The sequence below is a fragment of the Carcharodon carcharias genome, chromosome 2, assembly GCF_017639515.1.
Source record: "Carcharodon carcharias isolate sCarCar2 chromosome 2, sCarCar2.pri, whole genome shotgun sequence".
Classification (NCBI taxonomy): domain Eukaryota; kingdom Metazoa; phylum Chordata; class Chondrichthyes; order Lamniformes; family Lamnidae; genus Carcharodon; species Carcharodon carcharias.
The window spans coordinates 155,908,587-155,935,705 of NC_054468.1; the positions used below are offsets into that span (position 1 = coordinate 155,908,587).

Genomic DNA, 27,119 nt, shown 5'->3' on the forward strand with positions numbered 1-27,119 from the left:
ATGAAACAAAGTACAACACCAAGCCACATAACAGGTATTAGGGCAGATGACCAAAAGCTTGGTCAAAGAGGTAGGTTTTAAGGAGTGTCTTAAAGGAGGAAAGTGAGTTTGAGAGGCAGGGAGGTTTAGGGAGGGAAGCCCAGAGCATAGGGCCTAAGCAACTGAAGGCTCCATTACTAACAGTGGAACAATTAAAATCAGGATATTTAAGAGGCTAGAATTAGATGAGAGCCAATTATATCAGATGGTTGTGGGGCTGGAGGACATTACGGAGGTACAGGGCGAGGCTTTTGAGGGATTTGAAAACAAGGATGATAGTTTTAAAATCAAGATATTTCTGGACTAGGGGCCTATGTTCAAAGGAGGAGAAAGTGCCAGAGGAGTAGGGGGTCAAGTCAAGGTGTGATTCTGGTGATAAATACCACACCGCCACCGCAATTTAATTCCAATTCTGGAATCTAATTCAATTAATTGATAAATTTAATGAATGAATTTGGAATTGAAAGCTAGTCTCAGTGATGATGATCGTGAACCTATTGATTGTTCTAAAAACCCATCTGGTTCACTAATATTCTTTAGGGAAAAAAATCTGCCATTCTTACCTGGTCTGGCCTACATGTGACTACAGACTCACAATAACATAGTTGACTCTTAACTGCCCTCCGAAATGGCCTACCAAACTGCTACATGTCGATTATCCTTTATCCATAATTCCAAAACCCAAAAACCGCACTTTTTTTGAACCTCATCAACCTTTAGCACGGAAAGTCTAGTTGTTTGTCTGCACTCTTTACTTTGCAATTTTTGTGGTGAACATGTCAAAAAGAAATTTATTACGCTGATACATCTTACTTTTCTAATCACTTTATTTACTTTAAGCTATAGCTAGCCTAGGCTTAGGCTATTGTAACGTAAGTTTATACGCGGTATCTGAAAGCCAACATGATCTGAAATCCGACACGCAATTGGCCGCGAGGGTTTCAGATGAAGGATACTCGACCTGTACAGAATAAAAGTCGAAACAAATTGACTGCAGCGGTTCATGAAGGTAGCTCACCATCATCTTCTCAAGGGCAATTAAGGTTGGGCAACAAATGCCAATGATGCCCACGTCCCATGAATGAATTAAGAAAGTATTTTCCAGATCTTTACCAGACCACACAAGGTAGGGTCAGGTGATGTTGTTTGAACTAAAAACAGGCTCATAAGACTAATAGTTGGATTGAAGTTTGGGCTAAAATGCACCCACTATTCGAATCAGGAGAACTTAAAATAGGAGAGAGAATTTAGAGGAGAAAGGGCAACAGATGGCCAAAGATCGACCTGCATAATAAGGGGCTCCTGAGGGAGCTGACTGCCATCTTGCCGACAGTGTAGAAGTTGATGCACTCATATATGATATGATATATACCTCCGAAATTCACCAGGAAAAGTTGGGGCTTGTTCATTCCCTGATCCTCCACAAGCTTCACCACACCAGTGACATGCCAATAGGCTTGGCACCAAAATATCTAAGGGCATGAAATTGTGGTACCAGCCCAGTAAACATACCAAAAAAATTTAGGGCCTATGCATTCAATCCTAAAAAAAAAAACTTTTAGCTGTGTTATGAGTCTTAATTACTGTCAAATAGCCACATTAGCACTGAAAATTAACATTTACACCTTTCAGATGTTAAGTTTTTAAAAATTCTTTGATGAGATGTGAGCATCGCTGGCAAGGCCAACATTTGTTGCCCATCCCTAACTGCCCTTGAACTAAGTGGCTTACTAGGCCATTTCAGAGGGAAGTTAAGAGTCAACCACATTTCTGTAGGGCTAGAGTCACATGTAGACCAGAGCTGAGAAGGATGGTAGATTTCCTTCCCTAAAGGGCATTAGTTTTTACAACAAACAGTGACAGTTTCATTGCCACCATTAGCAGATTTTATTAAATTAATTTAAATTCCACCAGCTGCTGTAATGGATTTGAACCCGTGTCCCAGAGCCTGGGGCTTTGCATGGGATTATAAATCCAGTGGCATATGCCATACACCACAATCTCCCCACAATTCTTGTTGGAGAAAAACTGTAAATACATGTTACTTACTCTTTGCTTCTCATCACTCGATTTCAATTTTGGTAGCAAAAACAAGGTGGCAGATAATTGTCTGAATGGCTATAACTTGAGAGAGGGGAATGTGCAACGAGACCTGGATATCCTTGTACACCAGTCGCTGAAGATAAGCATGCAGGTGCAGCAGGCAGTGAAGGAGGCAAATGGTATGTTGGCTTTCATAGCCAGAGGATTCAAGTACAGGAACAGGGATGGCTTGCTGCAATTATACAGGGCCTTAGTGAGACCACGCCTGGAATATTGTGCACAGTTTTGGTCTCCTTATCTGAAGATGGATGTACTTGCTATAGAGGGAGTGCAACGAAGGTTTACCCGACTGATTCCTGGGGTAGCAGGACTGACATATGAGGAGAGATTGAATTGATTTGGAATATATTCGCTGGAGTTCAGAAGAATGAGGGGCGATCTCATAGAAAACTATAAAATTCTAACAGAACTAGACAGGATAGATGCAGGAAGGATGTTCCCGATGATGTGGGAGTCCAGAACCAGGGGTCACAGTCTGAGGATACAGGATAGACCATTTAGGACTGAAATGAGGAGAAATTTCTTCACCCAGAGAGTGGTGAGCCTGTGGAATTCATTACCACAGAAAGCAGTTGAGATCAAAATATTGTATGCTTTCAAGGAGGAGTTAAATATAGCTCTTGGGGCGAAAGGGCTCAAAGGGTATGGGGGGGAAAGCGGGAGCAGGCTATTGAGTTGGGTGATCGGCCATGATCATAATGAATGGCGGAGCAGGCTCGAAGGGCCGAATGGCCTACTCCTGCTCTTAGCTTCTATGTTTCTAATTTCTAGCTTATTTGACATTGAATTCAATATTCTAACTGGCATTTCCTGGTGCAGATATTGCGCTGTTCATTAACAATTCTTCAATCAGGTCGATTAAGGAGCTACACAATTGCTTGCTAAGTTCATTTGGATCCCAGGTCCTCTGCGGAGGGCAACATGCTGTTTGGATCCCTAAAATTCAATAGAAAGTCTATGGGCAATTATAAAAATAATGAATGGCAGGCACCATTCATTCACCAGCAGCAAAACCTAGCCCATTAAATTTAAAAATAGAAAAGAGGAAAACCGTAACCAAGGTAAAAAGCAAACATGGAGTTCTAAACTAGGAGGCAGGATGAAATGTTGGCAAAATCCTGGCACTGTGAAGGCTCCGAGTTGTATGAACAATGATGCTTTTGAAGTTCCAATTAGTAGTTGTATAAAAGTACAACTGCTGGCATGATGTGTCAGCTAGTTGCTGCTCACTTAATAATGGGAAATCCTATGGCCTTGTCACCCAAAAAAGGAATGCATAATGTAGGCATCTAATATATTAAGGATTAATTTTAATTATACATAAAGGGGATCGGAAAGGGGGTGGAGATGGAGGAGAGAGTTCATGATCTGAAGTCGTTGAACTCAATGTTAAGTCCAGAAGGCTGTAAAGTGCCTAATCGGAGGATGAGGTGCTGTTCCTCCAGTTTGCGTTGAGCTTCACTGAAACATTGCAGCAGGTCAAGGCCGGACTTAAACATTGAGTTCAACAACTTTAGATCATGAACTCTCTCCTCCATCCCCACACCCTTTCCAAACCCCCTTTTTCCAATAATTTATATTTTTAAAATATATATTTTTTTCTTTTCCCATCTATTTCTATTATTTTTAAACTTATTTCCATTCATTGATTGTTCTCCACCTTTTAACCCATTTCGATCCCTTCCCCACCCCCGCTAGGGCTGTCACTTGCTCATCCTGCTTTCTACCCTTAATGTCACCATTAGCACATTCCATAGCTAATATCATCACCGTCAACATCTCTTTGTCCTTTTATTTATGACATCTTTGGCAATCTCTTCTTTGCCTCCACCTATCACTGGCCCACTATCCAGCTCTACCTGTCCCACCCCCCTCAACTAGCTTATATTTCATCTCATTTCTATTTTTCCTTTGTTCTGATGAAGAGTCATTCAGACTTGAAACGTTAACTGTACCCCTCTCCACAGCTGCTGTCAGACCTGCTGAGTTTTTCCAGCTATTCTTGTTTTTGTTTCAGATTTTCAGCATCCGCAGTATTTTGCTTTTATCTATTTATTTTAATAAGGGAAATTAAGTGCACTTAGAATAGAGAAAGAGGAATAACACATCTAAAATTTTAGAAATGAAATGGTTTACATTCTAAATCTTCTACCAAAGAATGGCAAGTCACCTAACAGGTGGTGGTTATTTTTTTTCATGTACAAATACAATAAGCTCTTTTATGGTCAATACTATTGCTGATTTTGGTATTGCCCAGAATTATATTTTTCATACATTTCTTTGGAACCACAAAGTGAAAACTGCTATAATCCTTTGATGTTTTAAAATTCATTATGGGATATGGGCATTGCTGGCCAGGCTAGCATTTATTGCCCACCCACAATTACCCTTGAGACAGTGGTGGTGAACTGCCTTCTTGAACAGCAGCAGTCCATGTAGTGTAGGTACACCCACAGTGCTTTAAGGGAGGGAGTGCCAGGATTTTCACCCAGCAACAGTGAAGGAACAGTGATATATTTCCAAGTCAGGATGGTGAGTGGCTTGGAAGGGAAATTCTAGGTCCCATGTGTCTGCTGCCCTTGTCCTTCTGGATGATAACGGCAGTGGGTTTGGAAGGTGCTGTCTAAAGAGCCTTGGTGAGTTCCTGCAATGCATCTTGTACGTGGTACACACTGCTGCCGCTGTGCGTCAGTGGTGGAGGGAGTGAATGTTTGTCAATGGGGTGCCAATCAAGCGGCCTTTGTCCTGGATGGTGTCAAGCTTCTTGAGGTGTTGTTGGAGCTGCACTCAGCCAGGCAAGTGGAGTGTACACAATCGGACTCCTGACTTGTGCCTTGTAGATGGTGGACAGGTTTGATGAGTCAGGAGGCGAATTACTCCCTGCAGGATTCCTAGCTCTTGTAGCCACATTATTTATATGGCGAGCCCAGTTCAGTTTCAGATCCATGGTAGCTCCCATAATGTTGATAGCAATTCAGGATTCAGCAAAAGTAATGACATTGAATGTCAAGGGTTAAATTCTCTCATTGGAGATGGTCATTGCCTGGCACTTGTGTGGCTTGAATGAGACTTGCTACTCGTCAGCCCAAGCCTGGATATTGTCCAGATCTCGCTGCATTTGGACATGGACTGCTTCAGTACCTGAGGTGTTGCAAATGGTGCTGAGCATTGTGCAATAAGCAGCAGACATCTCTACTTCTGACCTTATGATGGAAGGAAGATCACTGAGGAATCAGCTGAAAATGGTTGGGTCTAGGACACTACCCTGAGGAACTCCTGCAGTGATGTTCTGGAACCATCTTCCCTTGTGCTAGGTATGACTCCAACCAGCATCGAGTTTTCTCCGATTCCCATTGACTCCAGTTTTGCTAGGGCTCCTTGATGGCACACTCGGTCAAATGCTGCCTTGATGTCAAGTATAGTCACTCTCACCTAACCTCTGGAGTTTAGCTCTTTTGTCCACGTTTGAACGATGGCTGTAATGAGGTCAGGAGCTGAATGGTCCTGGCGGAACCCAAACTGAGCGTCAGTGAGCAGATTATTGCTGAGTAAGCGCCGCTTGATAGCACTGTTGGTGCCCTCTTCCATCGATTTACTGATGATCAAGAGTGGACTGATGGGGCAGCAACCGACTGGGTTGGATTTGTGTACAGGACATACTCAGGCAATTTTCCACATTGCCAGGTAGATGTTAGTGTTATAGCTGTACCGGAACGGATTGGCTAGGGCCGCGGCAAGTTCTGGAGCACAAGCCTTCAGTACTATTGCCGGAATATTGTCAGGGCCCATAGCCTTAGCTGTATCCAGTGAGCCTTCAGCCATTTCTTGATATCATGTGGAGAGAAGCAAATTGGCTGAAGACTGGCTGGGGATGCTGGGGAGCTCCGGAAGAGGCTAAGATGGATCATCCACTCAGCATTTCTGGCTGAAGATTGTTGTAAATGCTTCAACCTTATCTTTTGCACTGATGTGCTGATGTGCATCCATTATTGTGGATGGGGATATTTGTGCAGACTCCTCCTCCAGTTAGCTAATTGTCCACCACCATTCATGACTGGATGTGGCAGAACTACAGAGCTTAGGCCAGATATGTTGGTTGTGGAATCAACTTAGCTCTGTCTATCGCTTGCTGCTTATGCTGTTTGGCACACAAGTAATCCTGTGTCGTAGCTTCACCAGATTGACATCTCATTTTTAGGTATGCCTGATGCTGCTCCTAGCATGTGCTCCTGCACTCTTCATTGGCCAGGGTTGATCCCCTGGCTTGGTGGTAATAGTAGAGTGAGGGATATGCCAGCGTTGTGAGGTTACAGACTGCGGTCGAGTACAAATCCACTACTGCTGAAGGCCCACAGCGCCTCATGGATACTCAGTCGAGTTGCTAGATCTGCTGGAAATCTATCCCATTTAGCACGGTGATAGTGCCACACAACAATGCACTGTATGTACTGTACACTTTGTTGTCACGGGATCCTTTGCCAATATGCAGGCTAGGTATTTGGATAGCCTCTGATAGAGGCTGGGAATTATTGCCTCAATGTTAAAAGCTGATTTAAGATAAACACTGAATAGCATGCAAGAAAATCTATTTGGAATGCTATCATTTGCGTAGCATTAGAGCCATTTTGCTCAGGTTCCTGATCTAAAAATAAAGTGCATATTAAATGAAGAAAATCTGTTAGATGAAATTAATTTTCATATTTTAATTCTCTCATTTAAGTTTCACGAGTTGACACCTTAAAAAAATCAACTTTGGACAAATTTTAAAACCTTACTTTGTGCCAACTAAACATCAAATCCAATCTTTCAGGTATAAATGAGTCACTCTCATTCAGGAAAAAAGCACAAGCCTTAATAAGACCATCTTCATTTGAAAACAAATTATAATCAGGTGTGCGAGATAGGATGACTTTTGTTTCTCTGACAAATATTTACTGGAAAAATAAAAAGTACTTCAACTGATCTGTTTAGCTGATGATAGCATATTTACAAATGTCTTACTCTATTTTGTGGCAAAGCGTGTAGTGAATTTATTCCCATTAGCTTAATGAAAACTTTCAGCTTCCTTCAAACTATGAATAAAACCACTTGACTGCTGACTTTCCTTTTGAATCAATTAAATCAAGTATCAACTATAATGAATAAGACAAGTATATGGATTATCACAAAATATTATTTCTTTCTTTCTTTCCTTCCTTACTCAGCACTTTAATAATCATGATATTGTTGACAATGCTGAAATTCAGACTTTCATTTCTGAAGCCAGGAAGGGTCTATTCAGAATGTTAAAAGAAAAAGGAGGCTAACTTATCCAATGGCTCTGTTGATCCATTGTGTGTGAGAGTCACACAAAATAGGAATGCGCCAGGTTCAATCTCCAGTCTGCACTGCTATCCAATCATAGCCAGGAGTCAATCGGGTTGCTCTAGCTGGTTCCAACCCTAGCAGCCTGTGAGATTGGGGTGGAGGAGGAGGTAGAAGGGAAAGAGAGGAATAAAATGACCCAGGATTTCCATTCCCAAATTGCTATCCAGTGACTCCTCAATAGTAGATGTGGGAAGGAAGAGTTATTGGATGTCGGGTAAAAACAGGATTGGACTTGCTGTTACCTCGAATTTACCTACTAGAACCCCATCACCATACATGAAGAATGGCTACTTCAACAAAGTGCCAGAAGGTAGCAACATCATAATATAAGTGACTGTCTTCAAGGAAAATAATGGGGGAGGAAAGAGAGGGGGAAAAATGTAGCTGAAGCCTACCATTTTCTGCAACCCAAGGGTTTGTATGCATTTTATTTCTGGAAGTTCAATGTGGAAACCAGTGAACTGTGGATTCTTAGGAATAGTGTTGCAATTAATAAACAAATAATAAATGCTGATATGAATGTGAAACCCCAATGATAAATTTCCTTGGCCGTCATAAGAATCAAGAAATAAACTGCTTCCTTTGCTGACTCCATTACCGTGACAAATAACAAGCAGGTCACCTTTGCTCATTTTTTTAAAAATAGGGACGTACTCAAGTTTGGTATTTTTGTTTATCGAATCCATCTACATGCTCCCATTGTTACTATGTCTGTCCAATGCCTAACATATGCCATTGGAACTGCACGCGTACATTATCAGACAAGGACGGAATTTGGCTTGGTGTTCTAACACCTCCATCCAAAGTGCCTACTAACATTCACTGCTTTGTCTCATATGTAGAAAATGTGTACCAGCACCAGATCCCATTCCATGAATAGAAGGCAATAGAAATCCAGACTCATTTGGACTCTTGCCACAGCTAAGTCGCTGCTGACAGGAAGAAAAATATTAAGAGGTAAACAGGCAAATATACAGAAAACTATCAAGCATCTTTAAATTATAGGTTACCAAGTTTAATATTTTACAAGAAATTATGATAAAGATCAAACAAGACGGGTATAAGTTAGAAAGGGTAATTTAGGAATATGGGTTTGAAAATTTACACCACAGTTGGTGTAAAACATCAAGTTCAGCAGCATTAGCTTTGTTTCCTTCAGAGAAGAGAGACTAAAGCTATAAAACACAATTGTCATTTCATGCCATACTTTGATAATGAAAGCTTTGAAAGATTAAGATCGTTAGGACTTCTTAAAACATTAAAGGCTCTTGTACACCTATTAAAACTGTTCCCTTCTAAGGGTAGTGATCACCATGCTATTGTTCCCACCCCACCTCCCCAAATCTCAGAATATTAAGCATCACACCACTTAATCACTATTCCTACATGGGGAAGTGTTATGTCACATGGCACTGTCTGTTATCCAGGGGCAGTGAGCATCATGCCACATGACACTATCTCCTTTCTAGGGAGGCAGATCTGCTGCATCCCTGTTATATTTCAGCCATAAGGTCATCTTTCAAGTGTGCATTTTTATGACGTTGTGCAAAACTGTAATTTTCAGATAATCCAGGGGGGAAGCAAAAGAGGGAGAATGAGGGATCTGATTTTAGCTCTATTCTTGCATTGTGAAAAGAACCATAAGAGCCAGTGTTTCTAATATGTGCACAAAGGGAGCCAACCATAGGATTTTTTGATTACCATAACTACTCATTTTAGAATTCCTTTATTGAAGCACGTCAAGTAACTCTACACAAGTCTATTTCTACACTCATCAAATGCCAAGCCCCTATTTATGCTACAACAAAACACTGGTCCAAAAATACAAAAATTACATTCAAAGCAACTTTCCTACAAAGTCTCTGTGTTAATTCATTAGCATACAGTATTTCAGGGTAAACCACACAAAGAGCTATAACCTTTTGAAGTTAGTGTTGGCATGAAATGCACTGACAGATGTGCAGTACCTGATTGTTAGTGTTAGAGGTGAATGAACTTCCAAACACTGGGCTACCACTATAACCAGCTTGAGTTGACGAGAAGGGATCAAAAGCTGCCAAGTTAGTTGACGTGTTCTGTGTTTTTCCACCAGGTCCCAAGGGTACACTTTCTGAAATCATCTGAGAAGCAAAAGTAAGAAGTTTTGTTCGCACCATAAACATGGGGTAAAACACAATGCAGAACCAAAGCAAATTACATTAAATGGTCTAGTCCTTTACTTTTTTCTGTGTCTTTGTAGCATTTTACATAATTGTTGTGTACACTTATTGCAAATCAAACCCTAACCGCATGAACTCATGTGAACTATGTCATGCATACTTTAAAGCAAGGATAAGCTTTGGCAAGTGTGGTAAACTTTTTACTGAAGAGAATGACATTTTAAACAAGTATTTCCTCTAGCTTCCTTTGCTTGGATTTTCCTGCCCCACAAGCCACCCAAGCTAGCAGTAAATAGATGGCCTTTTCCGACCCTAAACTTGCATCTTCCTGTTCCTTGGCAGAGCATGTTAGGGGTTCAATGCATAACATCTTACATTAATAATTTTATTTCTCATGTGTGTGAAAATATTCCTTCATAAGATCTACAAATCGGCCAATGGGTATTCTTGTATTTGCATCATATATTCATCCAAGGCAACCATTCTTGACATATCTGATGTTCATGAAAATACTGTGAAAGAAACCCTCACCTTTACAATTACTTCCGAATACGCTCACAAAGTCCTGTATTTTAATAGTTAGCTAAAATGATAGGAATTATAGCCAAGCTGGCAAATAATGACAGTCAGAAGCAATGCCAGAAACAGAGGCAGGAATTTTATGTACACCCAGCGAATGTTGACAGGTGGGGAGGGGTGGGGGGAATAAAATTGGGTGCCATGGGAGCAAGTACAAACCCATCTACCTACACCCAGAGGTAATTTACCTGGGGCCAGTAGGGCACTGGGTAGCCTACTCACCTGCAGGTCAATTGAAACTCTCGAGTGGCTAATTAAGATTGTCCTCCTGCCACCGCAGGAATTTTACCTATGGCCGGTTGGGGGGGGGGGGGGAAGGGAAGAGGGGAAATGGAAGGGGGCCGAACAGAAGGGGGGGATGGGGGGGAAGTGGAGGGGTGGGGGGGATGGGGGGAAGTGGAGGGGTGGGGGGGATGGGGGGGAAGTGGAGGGGTGCGGGGTGGGGGGGATCGAGTAAGTGGGGGGGATCGGGTAAGTGGGGGGGATCAAGTAAGTGGGGGGGGAGAGGATCGGGTAAGTGGGGGGATCGGGTAAGTGGGGTGGGTGAGCGGGGGGATAACTTAAGGGGGGTGGGTGGGGGGCTAGGGTAAGTTGGGTGTGGGGGAATGGAGGGATACGGTAAGTGGGGAATGGAGGGATACGGTAAGTGGGGAATGGAGGGATAGGCTAAGTTGGGGAATGGAGGGATAGGCTAAGTTGGGGGATGGAGGGATAGGCTAAGTTGGGGGATGGAGGGATAGGTTGTCACCCCAGCCCCCACTTACCCTATCCTTCCATTCCCCTACCCCCAACTTACTCTATCCCCCACCCACCCCACTTAACCTATTCCCCCCATCCCCCCAGTCACCCTATCCCCCCCATGTACCCTATTCCTCCATCGCCCCAGTTACCCTATCCCCCCATCTCACTTTGCCTATCCCCCAGCCCCCAATTATCCTATCCCCCCACCCACCCCACTTACCCTATCTCCCCCACGCCCCACTTTTCCTATCCCCCAATCCCCCAGTCATCCTATCCCCCCACATAGCCTAAGTGGGGGGATGGAGGGATAGGCTATGTGGGGGGAAAAGAGTGACTGGGAGATGGGGGTATAGGGTAAGTGGGGGGGGGTGGTGGGGGGATAGGAAATGTGCGTGGGCGGGGGCGAGGGTAAGTGGTGGAGATAGGGTAAGTGAGGGGATGAGGGAAGGAATGTGTGGGGGAAGGGATGTGGGGTAAGTTGGGCTTGGAAGGTGGAGCAGATGGCAGGAAGCGAGTGGGGGAAGGGGAAAGTGGGTGCTAGAGTGGGAAGGAACAGGAGAAGTTGGGGGGAAGTTGGTGGCGGGGGTGGGGAAGTCGGTGGCGGGTGGAGAAGTGGGCGGCCGGGGTTGGGGGGCGGCGGGGAGAGAAGTGGGCGGCTGGGTGGGGGGGGGGTGGGGGGAAGAGAAGTGGGCGGCGGCGGGGGGGGAGAGAAGTGGGCGGCGGCGGGGGGGGGAGAGAAGTGGGCGGCGGCGGGGGGGGGAGAGAAGTGGGCGGCGGCGGGGGGGGAGAGAAGTGGGCGGCGGCGGGGGGGGAGAGAAGTGGGCGGCGGCGGGGGGGGGAGAGAAGTGGGCGGCGGCGGGGGGGGAGAGAAGTGGGCGGCGGCGGGGGGGGAGAGAAGTGGGCGGCGGCGGGGGGGGGAGAGAAGTGGGCGGCGGCGGGGGGGGGAGAGAAGTGGGCGGCGGCGGGGGGGAGAGAAGTGGGCGGCGGCGGGGGGGGGAGAGAAGTGGGCGGCGGCGGGGGGGGAGAGAAGTGGGCGGCGGCGGGGGGGGAGAGAAGTGGGCGGCGGGGGAGAGAAGTGGGCGGCGGGGGGGGGAGAAGTGGGCGGCGGGGGGGGAGAAGTGGGCGGCGGGGGGGGAGAAGTGGGCGGCGGGGGGGGAGAAGTGGGCGGCGGGGGGGGAGAAGTGGGCGGCGGGGGGGGAGAAGTGGGCGGCGGGGGGGAGAAGTGGGCGGCGGGGGGGGAGAAGTGGGCGGCGGGGGGGGAGAAGTGGGCGGCGGGGGGGGGAGAAGTGGGCGGCGGGGGGGGAGAAGTGGGCGGCGGGGGGGGAGAAGTGGGCGGCGGGGGGGGGAGAAGTGGGCGGCGGGGGGGGAGAAGTGGGCGGCGGGGGGGGGGGAGAAGTGGGCGGCGGGGGGGGGGGAGAAGAACGTGGGCGGCGGGGGGGGGGAGAAGTGGGCGGCGGGGGGGGAGAAGTGGGCGGCGGGGGGGAGAAGTGGGCGGCGGGGGGGGAGAAGTGGGCGGCGGGGGGGGAGAAGTGGGCGGCGGGGGGGGAGAAGTGGGCGGCGGGGGGGGGGGGGGAGAAGTGGGCGGCGGGGGGGGGAGAAGTGGGCGGCGGGGGGGGAGAAAGTGGGCGGCGGGGGGGGAGAAGTGGGCGGCGGGGGGGAGAAGTGGGCGGCGGGGGGGGAGAAGAAGTGGGCGGCGGGGGGGGAGAAGTGGGCGGCGGGGGGGGAGAAGTGGGCGGCGGGGGGGGAGAAGTGGGCGGCGGGGGGGCGGTGGGGGCGGGGGGGGGGGGAGGGGACGGAAGTGGGCGGCGGGGGGGAGAACGTGGGCGGCGGGGGGGGGAGAAGTGGGCGGCGGGGGGGGAGAAGTGGGCGGCGGGGGGGGAGAAGTGGGCGGCGGGGGGGGAGAAGTGGGCGGCGGGGGGGGGAGAAGTGGGTGGCGGGGGGGGAGAAGTGGCGGCGGGGGGGGGGGAGGAGAAGTGGGCGGCGGGGGTGGAGAAGTGGGCGGCGGGGGGGGAGAAGTGGGCGGCGGGGGGGAGAAGTGGGCGGCGGGGGGGGGAGAAGTGGGCGGCGGGGGGGGGAGAAGTGGGCGGCGGGGGGGGAGAAGTGGGCGGCGGGGGGGGAGAAGTGGGCGGCGGGGGGGGAGAAGTGGGCGGCGGGGGGGGGGGAGAAGTGGGCGGCGGGGGGGGAGAAGTGGGCGGCGGGGGGGGAGAAGTGGGCGGCGGGGGGGGAGAAGTGGGCGGCGGGGGGGGGGAGAAGTGGGCGGCGGGGGGGGGAGAAGTGGGCGGCGGGGGGGGGAGAAGTGGGCGGCGAGGGGGGAGAAGTGGGCGGCGAGGGGGGAGAAGGAGGAAGTTGGGTCGAGGGGGGAAAAGTGAGGGGAGGGTGGGAAGTGGGGGGATGGCGGTGGGAATGGGGCGGAAGTGGGAGAGGCGGAATGGGGGAGTGGGACGGAAGTGGGAGATGGGGGGAGTAGGACAGAAGTAGGAGGGTAGGCGGAAGAGCGTAAAGTGGGAGGACAGGGAAGTGGGGGAGGGAAAGGTATTGGTAGAGGGGGGGAAGTGGGTGGAGGGGAGGAAGTTGAGGGGAAGCGGGGGAGGGAGGGATGTTGAGGGAAAGCAGGGGAGGGGGGAATGCGGGTGGAAGGGGGAATGGGGCAAGTGGGGAGTGGAGGGGGAAATTGGGGTAAGTGGGGAGAGGTGGATTGGGGGGAGAGGGGAAGTGGAGTGGAATAGGTAAGTGTGGTGGAGGGGAAAAGTGGGGTGGGGGGAGGGATGGGGGGAGGTGGGGGTTTGGAGGGAGGTGAGAGGCAAGTGGCGGGGGGGGAACATGCGGGAAAATGGGGGGTGGGAGGAAACATGGGAGGAAGTGGGGGGATGGGGTGGCAAGTGGCGGTATTTGGGGCTGTTGTGGGGGAAAGTGAGGTGTCAAGTGGGGGTGGAGGGGAAGTGTGGATGGAGGGGATAATTGGGGAGGGTAGGGGGAAGTGGGGAGAGGAGAGGTGAAGTGGGGGTGGAGGAGGAAATGGGGGGGATTGAAGGGGGGAAGTGGGGGCGGAAGATTTGAAGTGGGGGTGGGAGGGGTAAGTGGGGGAGAGGCAGGAAGTGGGTGGGAGGGGAATGCGGAGTGGGCAAGTGGGGGTGTTAAGGGCTGGGGGGAAAGTGTGTGGAGGAAGCGGGTGGGAGAGGAAGTGGGGCGAGAAAGGGGAGAGGGTAGAAGTGGGGATGGAAGTGAAGGGGGAAAATGGGGTAGAGGGAGCAAATGGGGATGTGGGGTGGAGGTGGTGGGTGGGGGCAGAGGGAAGTGGGGGGTGGAGGGTGAGGGAGGGTTGGGAAGTGGGGTGTGGAGAAGGGAGGTGGGGTCAAGTGGGGGAAGGGAGTGGTAGGGGAAGGGAGGTTGGGTGGAAGCGGAGGAACAGAGGTGAGGGCCAGGGGAAGGTGAGATGGGGGTGGGGGGTGGGCGAAGGAAGGTGGGGGGTCAGGGAAAGGAAGTGGGGGTGTGGGGGAAGGGAGTGGAGGGGACAGGGCAAGGGAGGTAGGCTGGTGTGGGAAGGGAGGTGGGTTGTGGAGGAAGAGCGTAGGGGGTGGAGGAAGGGAAGTGAGTGGGCAGGGGAACGGAAGTAGGGGCAGATGAAGTGAGGTGCGGGTTGGGGGAAGGGAGGTGGGGAAGTGAGGTGGGGGAAAAGGGAGTGTGGGGGCAGGGCATGGGTGGTGAGGCGCAGGGGAAGGAAGGCAGGGGCCAGGGGAAGGGAGGTGGGGGGGGACAGGTGAAAGGAAGTGGGCAGTGGGGGAAGGGGTGGGTGGAGGGTTGCGTCGACGAAGGTTGGGGGCAAGGAAGGGACGTGGGGTGGAAGGGGGGAGGGGTGGGGCGGAAGGGAGGCAGGGAAGTGGTGGATGGGAAGTTGGGGAAGAAAGGTAGTGGAGGGAAAGTTGGGGAAGGGAGGTGGGGAGCAGGGGAAGGGAAGTGGGGAAGTGTGGAAATGGGGGGAGGTGAGAGAGTTGGGGAAGGCAGGTGAAGTGTGGGAGGTGGGGGGGGTTCGGGGATCTCGGGGAAGGGATGGGTGGGGAGGAGACGGTAGAATGTGGCTGGGACGGGGGCAGTGTAGGGAAGGGGACATGGGAGAAGGTGGCAGGGAAGGGAGGTGGGGGCGTTGGGTGGTGGGGGAAGGTATGGGGCAGGGAATTAGGGGAAGGAAATGGTTGGGAGGTAGGGGAGGGTTGTGGGGGAGAGGAGGTGGAGTGTGTGGGGGAGAGGAGGTGGAGTGTGTGGGGGAGAGGAGGTGGAGTGTGTGGGGGAGAGGAGGTGGAGTGTGTGGGGGAGAGGAGGTGGAGTGTGTGGGGGAGAGGAGGTGGAGTGTGTGGGGGAGAGGAGGTGGAGTGTGTGGGGGAGAGGAGGTGGAGTGTGTGGGGGAGAGGAGGTGGAGTGTGTGGGGGAGAGGAGGTGGAGTGTGTGGGGGAGAGGAGGTGGAGTGTGTGGGGGAGAGGAGGTGGAGTGTGTGGGGGAGAGGAGGTGGAGTGTGTGGGGGAGAGGAGGTGGAGTGTGTGGGGGAGAGGAGGTGGAGTGTGTGGGGGAGAGGAGGTGGAGTGTGTGGGGGAGAGGAGGTGGAGTGTGTGGGGGAGAGGAGGTGGAGTGTGTGGGGGAGAGGAGGTGGAGTGTGTGGGGGAGAGGAGGTGGAGTGTGTGGGGGAGAGGAGGTGGAGTGTGTGGGGGAGAGGAGGTGGAGTGTGTGGGGGAGAGGAGGTGGAGTGTGTGGGGGAGAGGAGGTGGAGTGTGTGGGGGAGAGGAGGTGGAGTGTGTGGGGGAGAGGAGGTGGAGTGTGTGGGGGAGAGGAGGTGGAGTGTGTGGGGGAGGGAGACAAGGGACAGTGTTGGGGAGGGGAGAGGTGTGGGAGTGTGGGGAAGGGAGGGAGAGGTGGGGACATTTGGGGTGGAGAGGAGGGGATAGTGGGGGGTTTGTGTGAGGAGGAAGTATAGGTGGGGAGGGGATCCATCAATGGTGGGGAGTCAGGAGGAGTGTCAAGCTTAGGGGATTGTGGAGAGAGGGGAGTCACTGCAGAGGGGAGTGTGAGGGGGGTGTAGGAGAGTGTGGGGTCAGCCATTGGGGAGTAGAGTCGTCAGGGTAGCGGAGTCTGAATTAGGGGAGTTATCAGGGTTGTTAGTGGGGTAGGCATGTCATCAGGAAAGGGTGGGGTGTGTGAAATCATTGGGTGGGAAGTGCGAGGAGGAGTGCAGGCTTCAGGGAAGGCACTATGGGAGAGCGGAGTTATCAGTGACTGCAGTATGGTGGAGGGGAGTTGTCTATGAGGTGTCCAGAATTAAGTTTCATTTACTGGAGCAGCAACAGGATTCAACAGGGGTGGCAGCAATGTTCAGGTGTGGGGAGAATGACTGAGCCTGCAATCCACAAGGAGACTCAGATAAGGGGTCTGGTAGAGACTCATTCAAGGAGCCTTGCTTGTTGCAGATGTTGGTTTGCTGCCAGTCTGGCATGTTTGTGAACAAAAACTGATAACCATGCATCCTATCCACTACAATACAGGTGTCATGACAGATGCAGGTATAGGCAATAGTGACTAAACAATTGTAGCTTGTGTAACTCCTAAAACATTATATTAAGCACTTGTTGCAGAGCACAGAGCTGGGTGAATTGCTATGGAGTGCAAGTGAGAACTTAATGATAGTAGGAATGCGGTGAAGATGAGATGAGGTTTTTTTTTGGAAAAATACACTTTATTCATAAAATATTTGAAAGAACATTACAAAACATTTCAAAATGGCCATCACAGAAAGAGCAATCATATTCAACTCTTCCACATAGATCACTAGGTGCTTTGGTACAATCAATAAACATTACAGACATTTCAACATAGCCATTACAGACAGTCAGACAGTGCAATGATATTCAAGCTATCGACATAGATCATGTTGCACTCTGAGGTGCTTCAACACAATTATGATAAATTTAGTATTCACTACATATATTCAAAGTGAGTCATACAGCCCGAGGGGTCTATACAATTCCCAGCCCCTCGGTGCTCAATGACTGAAAGGTCTTAGTTAGCAACCATTCCCCATTGTTCCTTTGCGGCGGCTGCCCCAAGCTGGAATGTGCCAGTCTGCAACACTCGTTCGGGTACAACTCTTTGCACTGGAAGACCAACAAGTTTCAGGCAGACCAAAGAACGTCTTTTACCAAGTTGGTGATCCTCCAGCTGCAGTTGATGTTTGTCTCGGTGTGTGTCCCTGGGAACAGCCTTTAGAGCAGAGTCCTGTGTCACACAACTGTTCGGGATGAACCCCAACAAAAACCACTATATCTCTTTCCAAACCTTCTTTGCAAAGGCACATTCCACAAGGAGGTGAACAATGGTCTCTTCCCCACCACATCCACCTCGAGGACAGCAGGGTGAGACTTCTGGCATATAGAAAGGATCTGACGATGGGTGGGGAGTTGCCTTTCTCACCACTAGCCAAGCTACATCTTGGTGCTTGTTGGAAAGTTCTGGCAATGAGGCATTCTGCCAAATGACTTTGGCAGTCTGCTCGGGGAACCATCCAACAGGATCCACCATCTCCTTTTCCCACAGGCCCTCTCCGATGTTGAGTGCCGACCACTGCCTGATGGATTTGTGGTCAAAGGTGTTTCTCTGCATAAATTTTTCCACGAGGGACAGTGTGGCCAGACCCATCCTTCGCAAACTGGGGACAGGTAGAACCTCAGCACAGAGTGACCTTGGTGTTTGCGTACTGAGAGTCTACGCACAACTTGATGCAGCCACACACAAAGGTGGCCATCAGGATGAGGGCGACGTTGGGCAACTTTTTGCCCCCTTTATCTAGAAGTTTCTACATCGCGTCCCTGCAGACACAATCCATTTTTGACCTCCAGATAAAGCGAAAGATGGCTCGGGTGATCGCCACCGCACAGGAGTGAGGAATGGGCCAGACCTGCACTACATACTGCAACAGAGAGAATGCCTCACACCTGATGACCAGTTTCTTGCCTGCAATGGAGAGGGAGCGTCACTCCCCCATGCCCAGTTTTGTTTTCACCATAGTCACTCGCTCCTTCCAGTTTCTAATGCATGACCTGGACCCTCAGAACCATATCCCCAGCACCTTCAGGATGCCTGACCTGACGGTGAAGGGGACAAAGGACCAGTCCACCCAGTTCCCAAAGAACATGGCCTCACTCTCACCAGGATTTACCTTGGCTCCTGAGGCCAGTTTGAACTGGTCGCAGATGCTGATCAGTCTGCGCACCGACAGCGGGTCTAAGCAGAAGACGGCGACATCGTCCATGTACAGAGAGGCTTTGACCTGAGTGCCTCCATTGCCTGGGATTGTCACTCCTCTTATGCCCAGATCCTTCCTGATGGACTCAGCAAAGGGTTCTATGCAACACACAAACAGGACAGGGGAGAGGGGGCAGCCCTGCCTGACTCCAGATTTAATTGGAAAGCTTTCTGATTCCCACCCATTGATTGAGACTGTGCTACTGATGTTAGTGTAGAGCAGTTGGATCCAGTTGCGGATTCTCTCCCCAAACCCCTTTTTGGAGAGCACATCCACCATGTAGGTGTGCAACATTCTGTCAAAGGCCTTCTCCTGGTCCAGGCTCATGAGGCAGGTGTCCACACCCCTGACCTATACATTGGCAATCATATCCCTAAGTAGCGTGAGGCTGTCAGAGATCTGCCTGCCAGGCACAGCGCAGATCTGGTCAGGGTGGAGCACCAACTCCAGAACAGACCTGACCCGATTATAGTCCATATTCGACAGTGAGATGGGTCACCAATTTCTAATTTCCTCCCTTTCCCCCTTCTGCTTGTAGATGAGGGTGATGATGCCTTTCCTCATGGATTCTGGCATGTTGCAGGCCAGAAGAATACTCTCATACACATCAAACAGGTCTGGCTGATCCAGTCCCACAGAGCCGAATACAACTCAGCTGGTAAGCCATCGCTTCCGGGAGTTTTACTCTTCTCGATTGACTCATGGGCCTTAGTCAGTTCGTCAGGAGTTAGCAGTTTGTCCAGACTCTCCCATGTACTGTTGTCTAAGACCTCTATGATAGGGGACAGGAAGGACTTGGAGGCCATGCCGTCTGTGGGCTTCGCATTGTATAATCTGGCATAAAAGGATTTGCTGAGGTGTAGATTCTCAGGCAAGTAGCTAGGTTTAAATATCTAGATATATAGGGCTGCAACCTCCGAGCTCCAAGGTGTCGTATTGGGAGGGTATACTACAAAGATTTTCTGGGGAACACCTATCCCACCCCACCCCACCAGAAATTCACAGGTAAGGTTTGCACGGCAATTGCCAGGAAGTGCCAATTTCCCCTGGACAATTGCCCTGCACTGAGGCCCGACCCGTCCCCCCCCGGCCCAAGCCCCCATACTGAGGCCTGACCACTGCCCTCCCCCAAACCTACAACTCCCCCAGGGTCCGACCTGACAATCCCCTCCTGAGGCCCGAAACCCCCCCACCCCCTGGAGCCCAACCAGACAACGCCCCATCCTCCCCCTTCCTTAAAACCCAACCGGGCCGGAGCTGACTCACTCCCCCAATCCTATCCCTTTACCTTATACACATACTTTTTCTCCTTCTCTCCCTGGCCTGTCAGGACCTTTAAAATTCACTGGACCTTTAACGTACCTGGTTTACAGAAGCTAGTGCCATATAAGTTCAAGGTGAGGGGCAGGAGGTTTAGTGGGGATGTGAGGAAAACCTTTCTTACCCAGAGGGTGGTGACAGTCTGGAATGCACTGCCTGGGAGGGTGGTGGAGGCGAGTTGCCTCACATCCTTTAAAAAGTACCTGGATGAGCACTCGGCACGTCGTAACATTCAAGGCTATGGGCCAAGTGCTGGTAAATGGGATTAGGTAGGTAGGTCAGGTGTTTCTCACGTGTCGGTGCAGACTCGATGGGCCGAAGGGCCTCTTCTGCACAGTGATTCTGTGATCAAGCTGTGAACACAGAACCTCTCTTTTTAAAATCAACTAAGCATTCGTAAAGAGCCCTTAGGGAAATGTGAAGAAACAACTATCGAAACTGCTAGAACAAGTTTTTTTAAACTCTCACTGACACCTGCAGCCATTTTTTTCCATTTTTAAAGGGCTGGGGATTTAAATAACTTCACATCATGACAGTTAAAAAGATTTTACATGCTTTTACACCTACTCCATAAATTTTTTGACTCCCACACTGCAGGCTAAATTTCTTGCAGCAGCCAAATTGCTGTCTGTTTGAACTCAGCATGGAGTTCAAATGGCCCTGCTGAGTTCATGATTCCCTCATGTGTGAATCACGCCATGCCCCTTTTCTCCTGCCAGCAAATATTAGATCTGTCAGAAATATAAATGGGACTTCCCCATCTGGGTCCCACCTGAGGCTCGGCAAAAATCCAAGCCATTAAATCTGTTTCTCTCCACCGACACTGCCAGACCTGCTGGGTATTTCCAGCATTTTAGTTTATATTACAAAATGTAAAGTTTGGATTCTCTGGAAAAGCTTGGTGAAAAATAATCCAACTTTTAAATTAAGTTACTGCAACCATATTAAATTAGGAAGTGAAACTTCAAGTGAAGCAATAACAGTGGTTTGTTGTATCTCAGTTGAAGAACTTAAGACATAAAATGTTTTTTTAAATGCTGTAAGGTTAAGAGCACCAACAAAGAACTGTAAAATCAAACCGCCATAAAGCTACAAGACCTAAGAATCTGTTTCAAGAGGAATGTAAATCAAATAAGACTATTTAAAATGACCCTTCAACACATTTAGATAATTTTAAAAGTGATAAATAAAAATTAAGATTTCCACCTGTGTGTATTATTGTAACTGTTGCTGACAGCAGGAGAAAGAGAACTGCCATAGAAGCCTAAATCAAGACAAGACAGACTAGAGCAATTTATGTCCATGACCACTACGCAAAGGGAAAAGAATCCAAAAGAGTGATCTGTAATTTCTCCAATTCTCCCACATTTGTGGAGGATGCATGAATCAGGAACATAATGCATTCTGGGCCCTTCAACTATTCAAAGGATTTAAAAACACAGCTGAGTTAAGAATTTCAGATCTAAAGAGCGAACATCGTCACCACGATATGTGTTATGAAGAGGAAACTACTCACTTCTACATAGTCCGTTGGAACAAGCCCAGTCATTCCTTGAGCATTTGCTGCTTCACACCATCCACCACCGACATCCTGAAAACATGAAGCAAAAATTTCACTTAAAAAAACTAATGAGTGTTTCTTTTTTAATTCTTGCCTCGAATGTCTAGTTGTAAGGGGTGAAAGTGAGGTTTAATGCAAAAAAATTTAAGCTTTTACAAACCAGTGCTATTTCTCTGCTTTAAATTTCTAGCAGTTCCATAAAGAAGTCAAAGCATGAGAGGGAGGTTCCAAATTACTGTTTTTAATTTTCTCATTTTATCTATTTCTTGGCATATGTAACTCTTTCGAGTACAAACCCGTTTCCATCTGTTTCAGATTAAGTTACATTGTTTCATAGTTTGCCATTGTGAGATTTGAACTCGTGATAATCTCTTAAATGAAAACCAAATCAACAAAATTGGGATAAATCAGGCACAGCCCCTAATTCAGGTCAGCTGTAAAACCAAGGACAAAGTTTAAAGGAACCTTACAAACTTTAAATCAAAATGTGATTAAAGGGGTCAACAAAACACCCCAGTCCCCGCGGTGCCCACCGAGCACGGAAGGCCTCGAGAGTGTCAGCAGACACCGCGTGCTCCCTCTCCAGGGACATCCGGCAGCGAACGTAGCCGCGGAAAAGGGACAATCGGGCGGGACTCCTCCGTCGATCGCCCGCTGCCTGGACCTGTTAATGGCCAACTTGGCCAGGCCCAGGAGCAGGTTCACGAGGAGGTCCTCCTCCTTCCCGACCCGCTTCCGCACCGGGTGCCCATAGATCAGGAGCGTGGGGCTGAAGTGCAAACAAAACATCAATAAAAGGTTTTTCAAGAAACTAAAAAGGGAGTGCAGCCTACAACACCCTATGTATACATGGTCCACGGACTCCACAAGACCGCAAAAAGGGCACGTGTCCTGAGAGTCCGTGAACCTATGCATCCTCTTATTATAGGGGACTGCTGCATGCAACACCCTCCAACCCAGGTCCCCGATAGAAAGGGGGAGGACACCTCCGTAGAGGGCCTCCCATCGGGGGCCTCCGCCGCCGGACGGCAACAAGGCACGCCAGGGCGTGTCCGGGCGACGGACAAGGGTGAGAAAATGGAAGGTGTGCAGCAGCAGTCCGTACAAAAAGCCCCTCTTTGCCGTGCCAAAAGGCACAGAGGGCATGTCCCCGAGGCAGCTCATATTGCGGGGCACCAGCACCCGAGGGAGGGTTCGGGGCTTGGGGCCAATGTGGAATTCTGTCCGAACAGGGGAACGCTCAGACGGAAGACCACCGCGCACCTGGGCCACCTCAAGACCCAAAATAACGTCGGGTCCGAGCACGACCGTTCTCAGGTCTTGGATGGCATCGGCTGCGACCTGGACACTCACAGACGCGCGTCGCGCCAACTCCTGCGGGAGCATCCAGCCCAGTCCTCCGCCACCCAGCACGTCCCCGATCCTGGTCACCCCTGCGGCCACAGCCCTCCTCTCCGCCAACCACTGAAAAGGACGGAGGGGCGGATTCCTGAGCAGCGGCTCTCTGACGATGGCCGCTACTCCTGACGGGGGAGAGCTGCGTCACGAGGCGACCACTTTCCAGACTTTGATCAGGTCCTGGTAAAAGACGGGCAACGCCTGCAAGGAGCCACCGAGGCCCAGCTGTTCTATAAACAGGAGCTGCACGTCATAATTCAGGCCGTGCACCTGACGGAAGAAATACGTCATCAGGGCACACCATCTAGGAGGAGGCTCGACGTAGAGGTATCACTGCAGGGTCTGAAGGCGGAAAGTCGCCACCTGTGTGCGTAGGCACACTAGCGCCTGACCACCCTCCCTAAGCGGGAGACTCAGAACCTCGGCAGCGACCCAGTGCAATCTTTTGTCCAGAAGAAGTCGACTAACAATCTCTGGATTCTTGTGACAAAGTCCGGGGGAGGGGTCAAAGTGACCAGCCGATACCACAACATGGCGGCGATCAGCTGGTTTATGACCAGAACTCGACCTCGGTAAGATAGCACTCGGAGCAGTCCTGTCCAGCGCCGCAGGCAAGCGGTGACTTTCGTCTCCAGTTCCTGCCAGTTTGCCGGCCAGAATTCCTCAGCGGGGCAGAGATGGACCCCCAGGTAGAGGAGGTTGGTCCTGCTCCACGTGAAAGGCCTGAGCTCCTCGGGTAGGGGATCCATCTGCCACTGACCGACCGGGAGTCCAGAACATTTACCCCAGTTGATCCTGGCAGAAGAAGCGGCAGAGTAGACCTCCTGGCACTCGCGCATCCTCCGCAGGTCAGCCGGGTCACTAAACATAAGGAGCACGTCATCGGCGTAAGCCGAAAGGACCACCCCGATGCCCGGCCCGCGCAGAACCAATCCCGACAACCTCCTCCGCAAGAGGCGCAGGAAAGGCTCCAAGCAAATAGAATACAACTGGCCAGACAGGGGGCAGCCCTGACGTACCCCTCTCCCAAAGCCAAGGGGCGCCGTCAGGGACCCGTTAACCTTCACTAGACACTCTGCGGCGGTGTACAGAAGTCGGATCCGGGCGACAAAATGCGTCCCGAACCCGAAAGCTCACAGAGTTCCGAGTAAGTATTCGTGATCCACCCTGTCGAACGCCTTCTCCTGATCGAGAGACAGGAAGGCGCTCGACAGACCAGCCCTCTGGGAATGGTGGATGATGTCCCGGAAAAGCCTCCTGTATTTAACTCTTTCGAGTACAAACACGTTTTCATCTGTTTTTCAGATGAAGTTACATTGTTTCATTGTTATGCCATTGAGAGATTTGAACTCTTGATCTTGGGGTTACAAACCCAGTACCATAACCACTTGGCTATTTAGGCCAAGCATTTTTTCTGATTTACAGCCATATTCACAATCACCTTTTTGACCATTCCATGTTCTGTAACTCTTTCGAGTACAAACCCGTTTCCATCTGTTTTTCAGATGAAGTTACATTGTTTCATAGTTTGCCATTGTGAGATTTGAACTCTTGATGTGTCTATGTAACTCTTTCGAGTACAAACCCGTCTTCCATCTGTTTCAGATGAAGTTACATTGTTTCATAGTTTGCCATTGTGAGATTTGAACTCTTGATAATCTTTTAAATGAAAACCAAATCAACAAAATTGGGATAAATCAGGCACAGCCCCTAATTCAGGTCAGCTGTAAAACCAAGAACAAAGTTTAAAGGAAACTTACAAACTTTAAATCAAAATGTGATTAAAGGGGTCAACAAAACACCCCAGTCCCCGCGGTGCCCACCGAGCACGGAAGGCCTCGAGAGTGCCAGCAGACACCGCGTGCTCCTTCTCTAGGGACATCCGGCAGCGAACGTAGCCACGGAAGAGGGACAAACAATCGGGCGGGATTCCCCCGTCGATCGCCCGCTGCCTGGACCTATTAATGGCCAACTTGGCCAGGCCCAGGAGCAGGTTCACGAGGAGGTCCTCCTCCTTCCCGACCCCCTTCCGCACCGGGTGCCCATAGATCAGGAGCGTGGGGCTCAAGTGCAAACAAAACATCAATAAAAGGTTTTTCAAATAACTAAAAAGGGAGTGCAGTCTACAACACCCTATGTATACATGGTCCACGGACTCCACAAGACCGCAAAAAGGGCACGTGTCCCGAGAGTCCGTGAACCTATGCATCCTCTTATTATAAGGGACTGCTGCATGCAACACCCTCCAAACCAGGTCCCCAATAGAAAGGGGGAGGACACCTCCGTAGAGGGCCTCCCATCGTGGGCCTCCGCCGTCGGACGGCAACAAGGCACGCCAGGGCGTGTCCGGTCGACGGACAAGGGCGAGAAAATGGAAGGCGTGCAGCAGCAGTCCGTACAAAAAGCCCCTCTTTGCCATGCCAAAAGGCACAGAGGGCATGTCCCCGAGGCGGCTCATATTGCGGGGCACCAGCACCCGAGGGAGGGTTCGGGGTTTGGGGCCAATGTGGAATTCTGTCCGAACAGGGGAACGCTCAGACGGAAGACCACCGCGCACCTGGGCCACCTCAAGACCCAAAATAACATCGGGTCGGAGCACGACCGTTCTCAGGTCTTGGATGGCATCGGCTGCGACCTGGACACTCACAGACGCGCGTCGCGCCAACTCCTGCGGGAGCATCCAGCCCAGTCCATCGCCACCCAGCACGTCCCCGATCCTGGTCACTCCTGCGGCCACAGCCCTCCTCTCCGCCAACCACTGAAAAGGACGGAGGGGCGGATTCCTGAGCAGCGGTTCTCTGACTATGGCCGCTACTCCTGACGGGGGAGAGCTGCGTCGCGAGGCAACCACTTTCCAGACTTTGATCAGGTCCTGGTAAAAGACGGGCAACGCCTGCAAGGAGCCACCGAGGCCCAGCTGTTCTATAAACAGGAGCTGCACGTCATAATTCAGGCCGTGCACCTGACGGAAGAAATACGTCATCAGGGCACACCATCTAGGAGGAGGCTCGACGTAGAGGTATCGCTGCAGGGTCTGAAGGCGGAAAGTCACCACGTGTGCGTAGGCACACTAGCGCCTGACCACCCTCCCTAAGCGGGAGACTCAGAACCTCGGCAGCGACCCAGTGCAATCTTTTGTCCCAGAAGAAGTCGACTAACAATCTCTGGATTCTTGTGACAAAGTCCGGGGGAGGGGTCAAAGTGACCAGCCGATACCACAACATGGCGGCGATCAGCTGGTTTATGACCAGAACTCGACCTCGGTAAGATAGCACTCGGAGCAGTCCTGTCCAGCGCCGCAGGCGAGCGGTGACTTTCGTCTCCAGTTCCTGTCAGTTTGCCGGCCAGGATTCCTCAGCGGGGCAGAGATGGACACCCAGGTAGAGGAGGCTGGTCCTGCTCCAGGTGAAAGGCCTGAGCTCCTCGGGTAGGGGATCCATCTGCCACTGACCGACCAGGAGTCCAGAACACTTACCCCAGTTGATCCTGGCAGAAGAAGCGGCAGAGTAGACCTCCTGGCACTCGCGCATCCTCCGCAGGTCAGCCGGGTCACTAAACATAAGGAGCACGTCATCGGCGTAAGCCGAAAGGACCACCCCGATGCCCGGCCCGCGCAGAACCAATCCCGACAACCTCCTCCGCAAGAGGCGCAGGAAAGGCTCCACGCAAATAGAATACAACTGGCCAGACAGGGGGCAGCCCTGACGTACCCCTCTCCCAAAGCCAAGGGGCGCCGTCAGGGACCCGTTAACCTTCACTAGACACTCCGCGGCGGTGTACAGAAGTCGGATCCGGGCGACAAAAAGCGTCCCGAACCCGAAAGCTCGCAGAGTTCCGAGTAAGTATTCGTGATCCACCCTGTCGAACGCCTTCTCCTGATCGAGAGACAGGAAGGCGCTCGACAGACCAGCCCTCTGGGAATGGTGGATGATGTCCCGGACCAGATGGATGTTATCATAAATGGTTCGGTCCGGGACGGTGTAGGACTGGTCAGGGTGGATCATGTGGTCCAGCACGGTGCCGAGCTGAGAAGACATGGCTCGGGCGAAGATTTTGTAGTCCGTGCTGAGGAGGGAGACCGGGCGCCAGTTTTTAAGAAGGCGGAGATCCCCCTTCTTCGGTAGCAGGGCAATCACGGCCCTGCGCCACGAAAGGGGCATCTCCCCGGTAGCAATGCTCTCCCCCAGGACCCCCGCGAAGTCGCTCCCCAAGACGTCCCAGAACGCCCTGAAGAACTCCACGGTCAGCCCATCTAGTCCCGGGGTTTTGCCCCTAGAAAGACCGTCGAGTGCGCCGGTCAGCTCCCCCAGACTTATAGGGGAGTCGAGCTTTCCGGCGCACTCCGGGCCGACCTGCGGCAGGTCCTCCCACAAAACTCTGCAAGCTTCCTCACTGGACGGATCCGGAGAGAAAAGGGCAGTGTAGTAATCTCGGGCAATGGCCCTGATGCCCTCCGGATCCGAGACAAGTGATCCGTCGTCGGCCAGCAGCGTAAAGAGCTGCTTACGGACCCCGTGCCTTTTTTCCAGTGAGTAGAAGAAGGGAGAGCCACGGTCCATCTCCTTAA

At 51.0% G+C, this 27,119-nt stretch overlaps 1 protein-coding gene across 4 annotated transcripts in view; it reads right to left on the bottom strand.

The window, feature by feature from the left end:
* snx9b (sorting nexin 9b) overlaps nucleotides 1-27,119 on the bottom strand; it is a 215,888-nt gene that overhangs the window by 142,061 nt on the left and 46,708 nt on the right. For all 4 annotated transcript variants that reach the window (XM_041174505.1, XM_041174491.1, XM_041174515.1 and 1 more), the window contains 2 exons: nucleotides 21,110-21,184; nucleotides 9,477-9,629 (listed from right to left, as the gene is read on the bottom strand). In XM_041174505.1, the coding sequence (XP_041030439.1) occupies nucleotides 9,477-9,629; nucleotides 21,110-21,184 (228 nt within the window). The remainder of the gene's footprint in view (nucleotides 1-9,476; nucleotides 9,630-21,109; nucleotides 21,185-27,119) is intronic.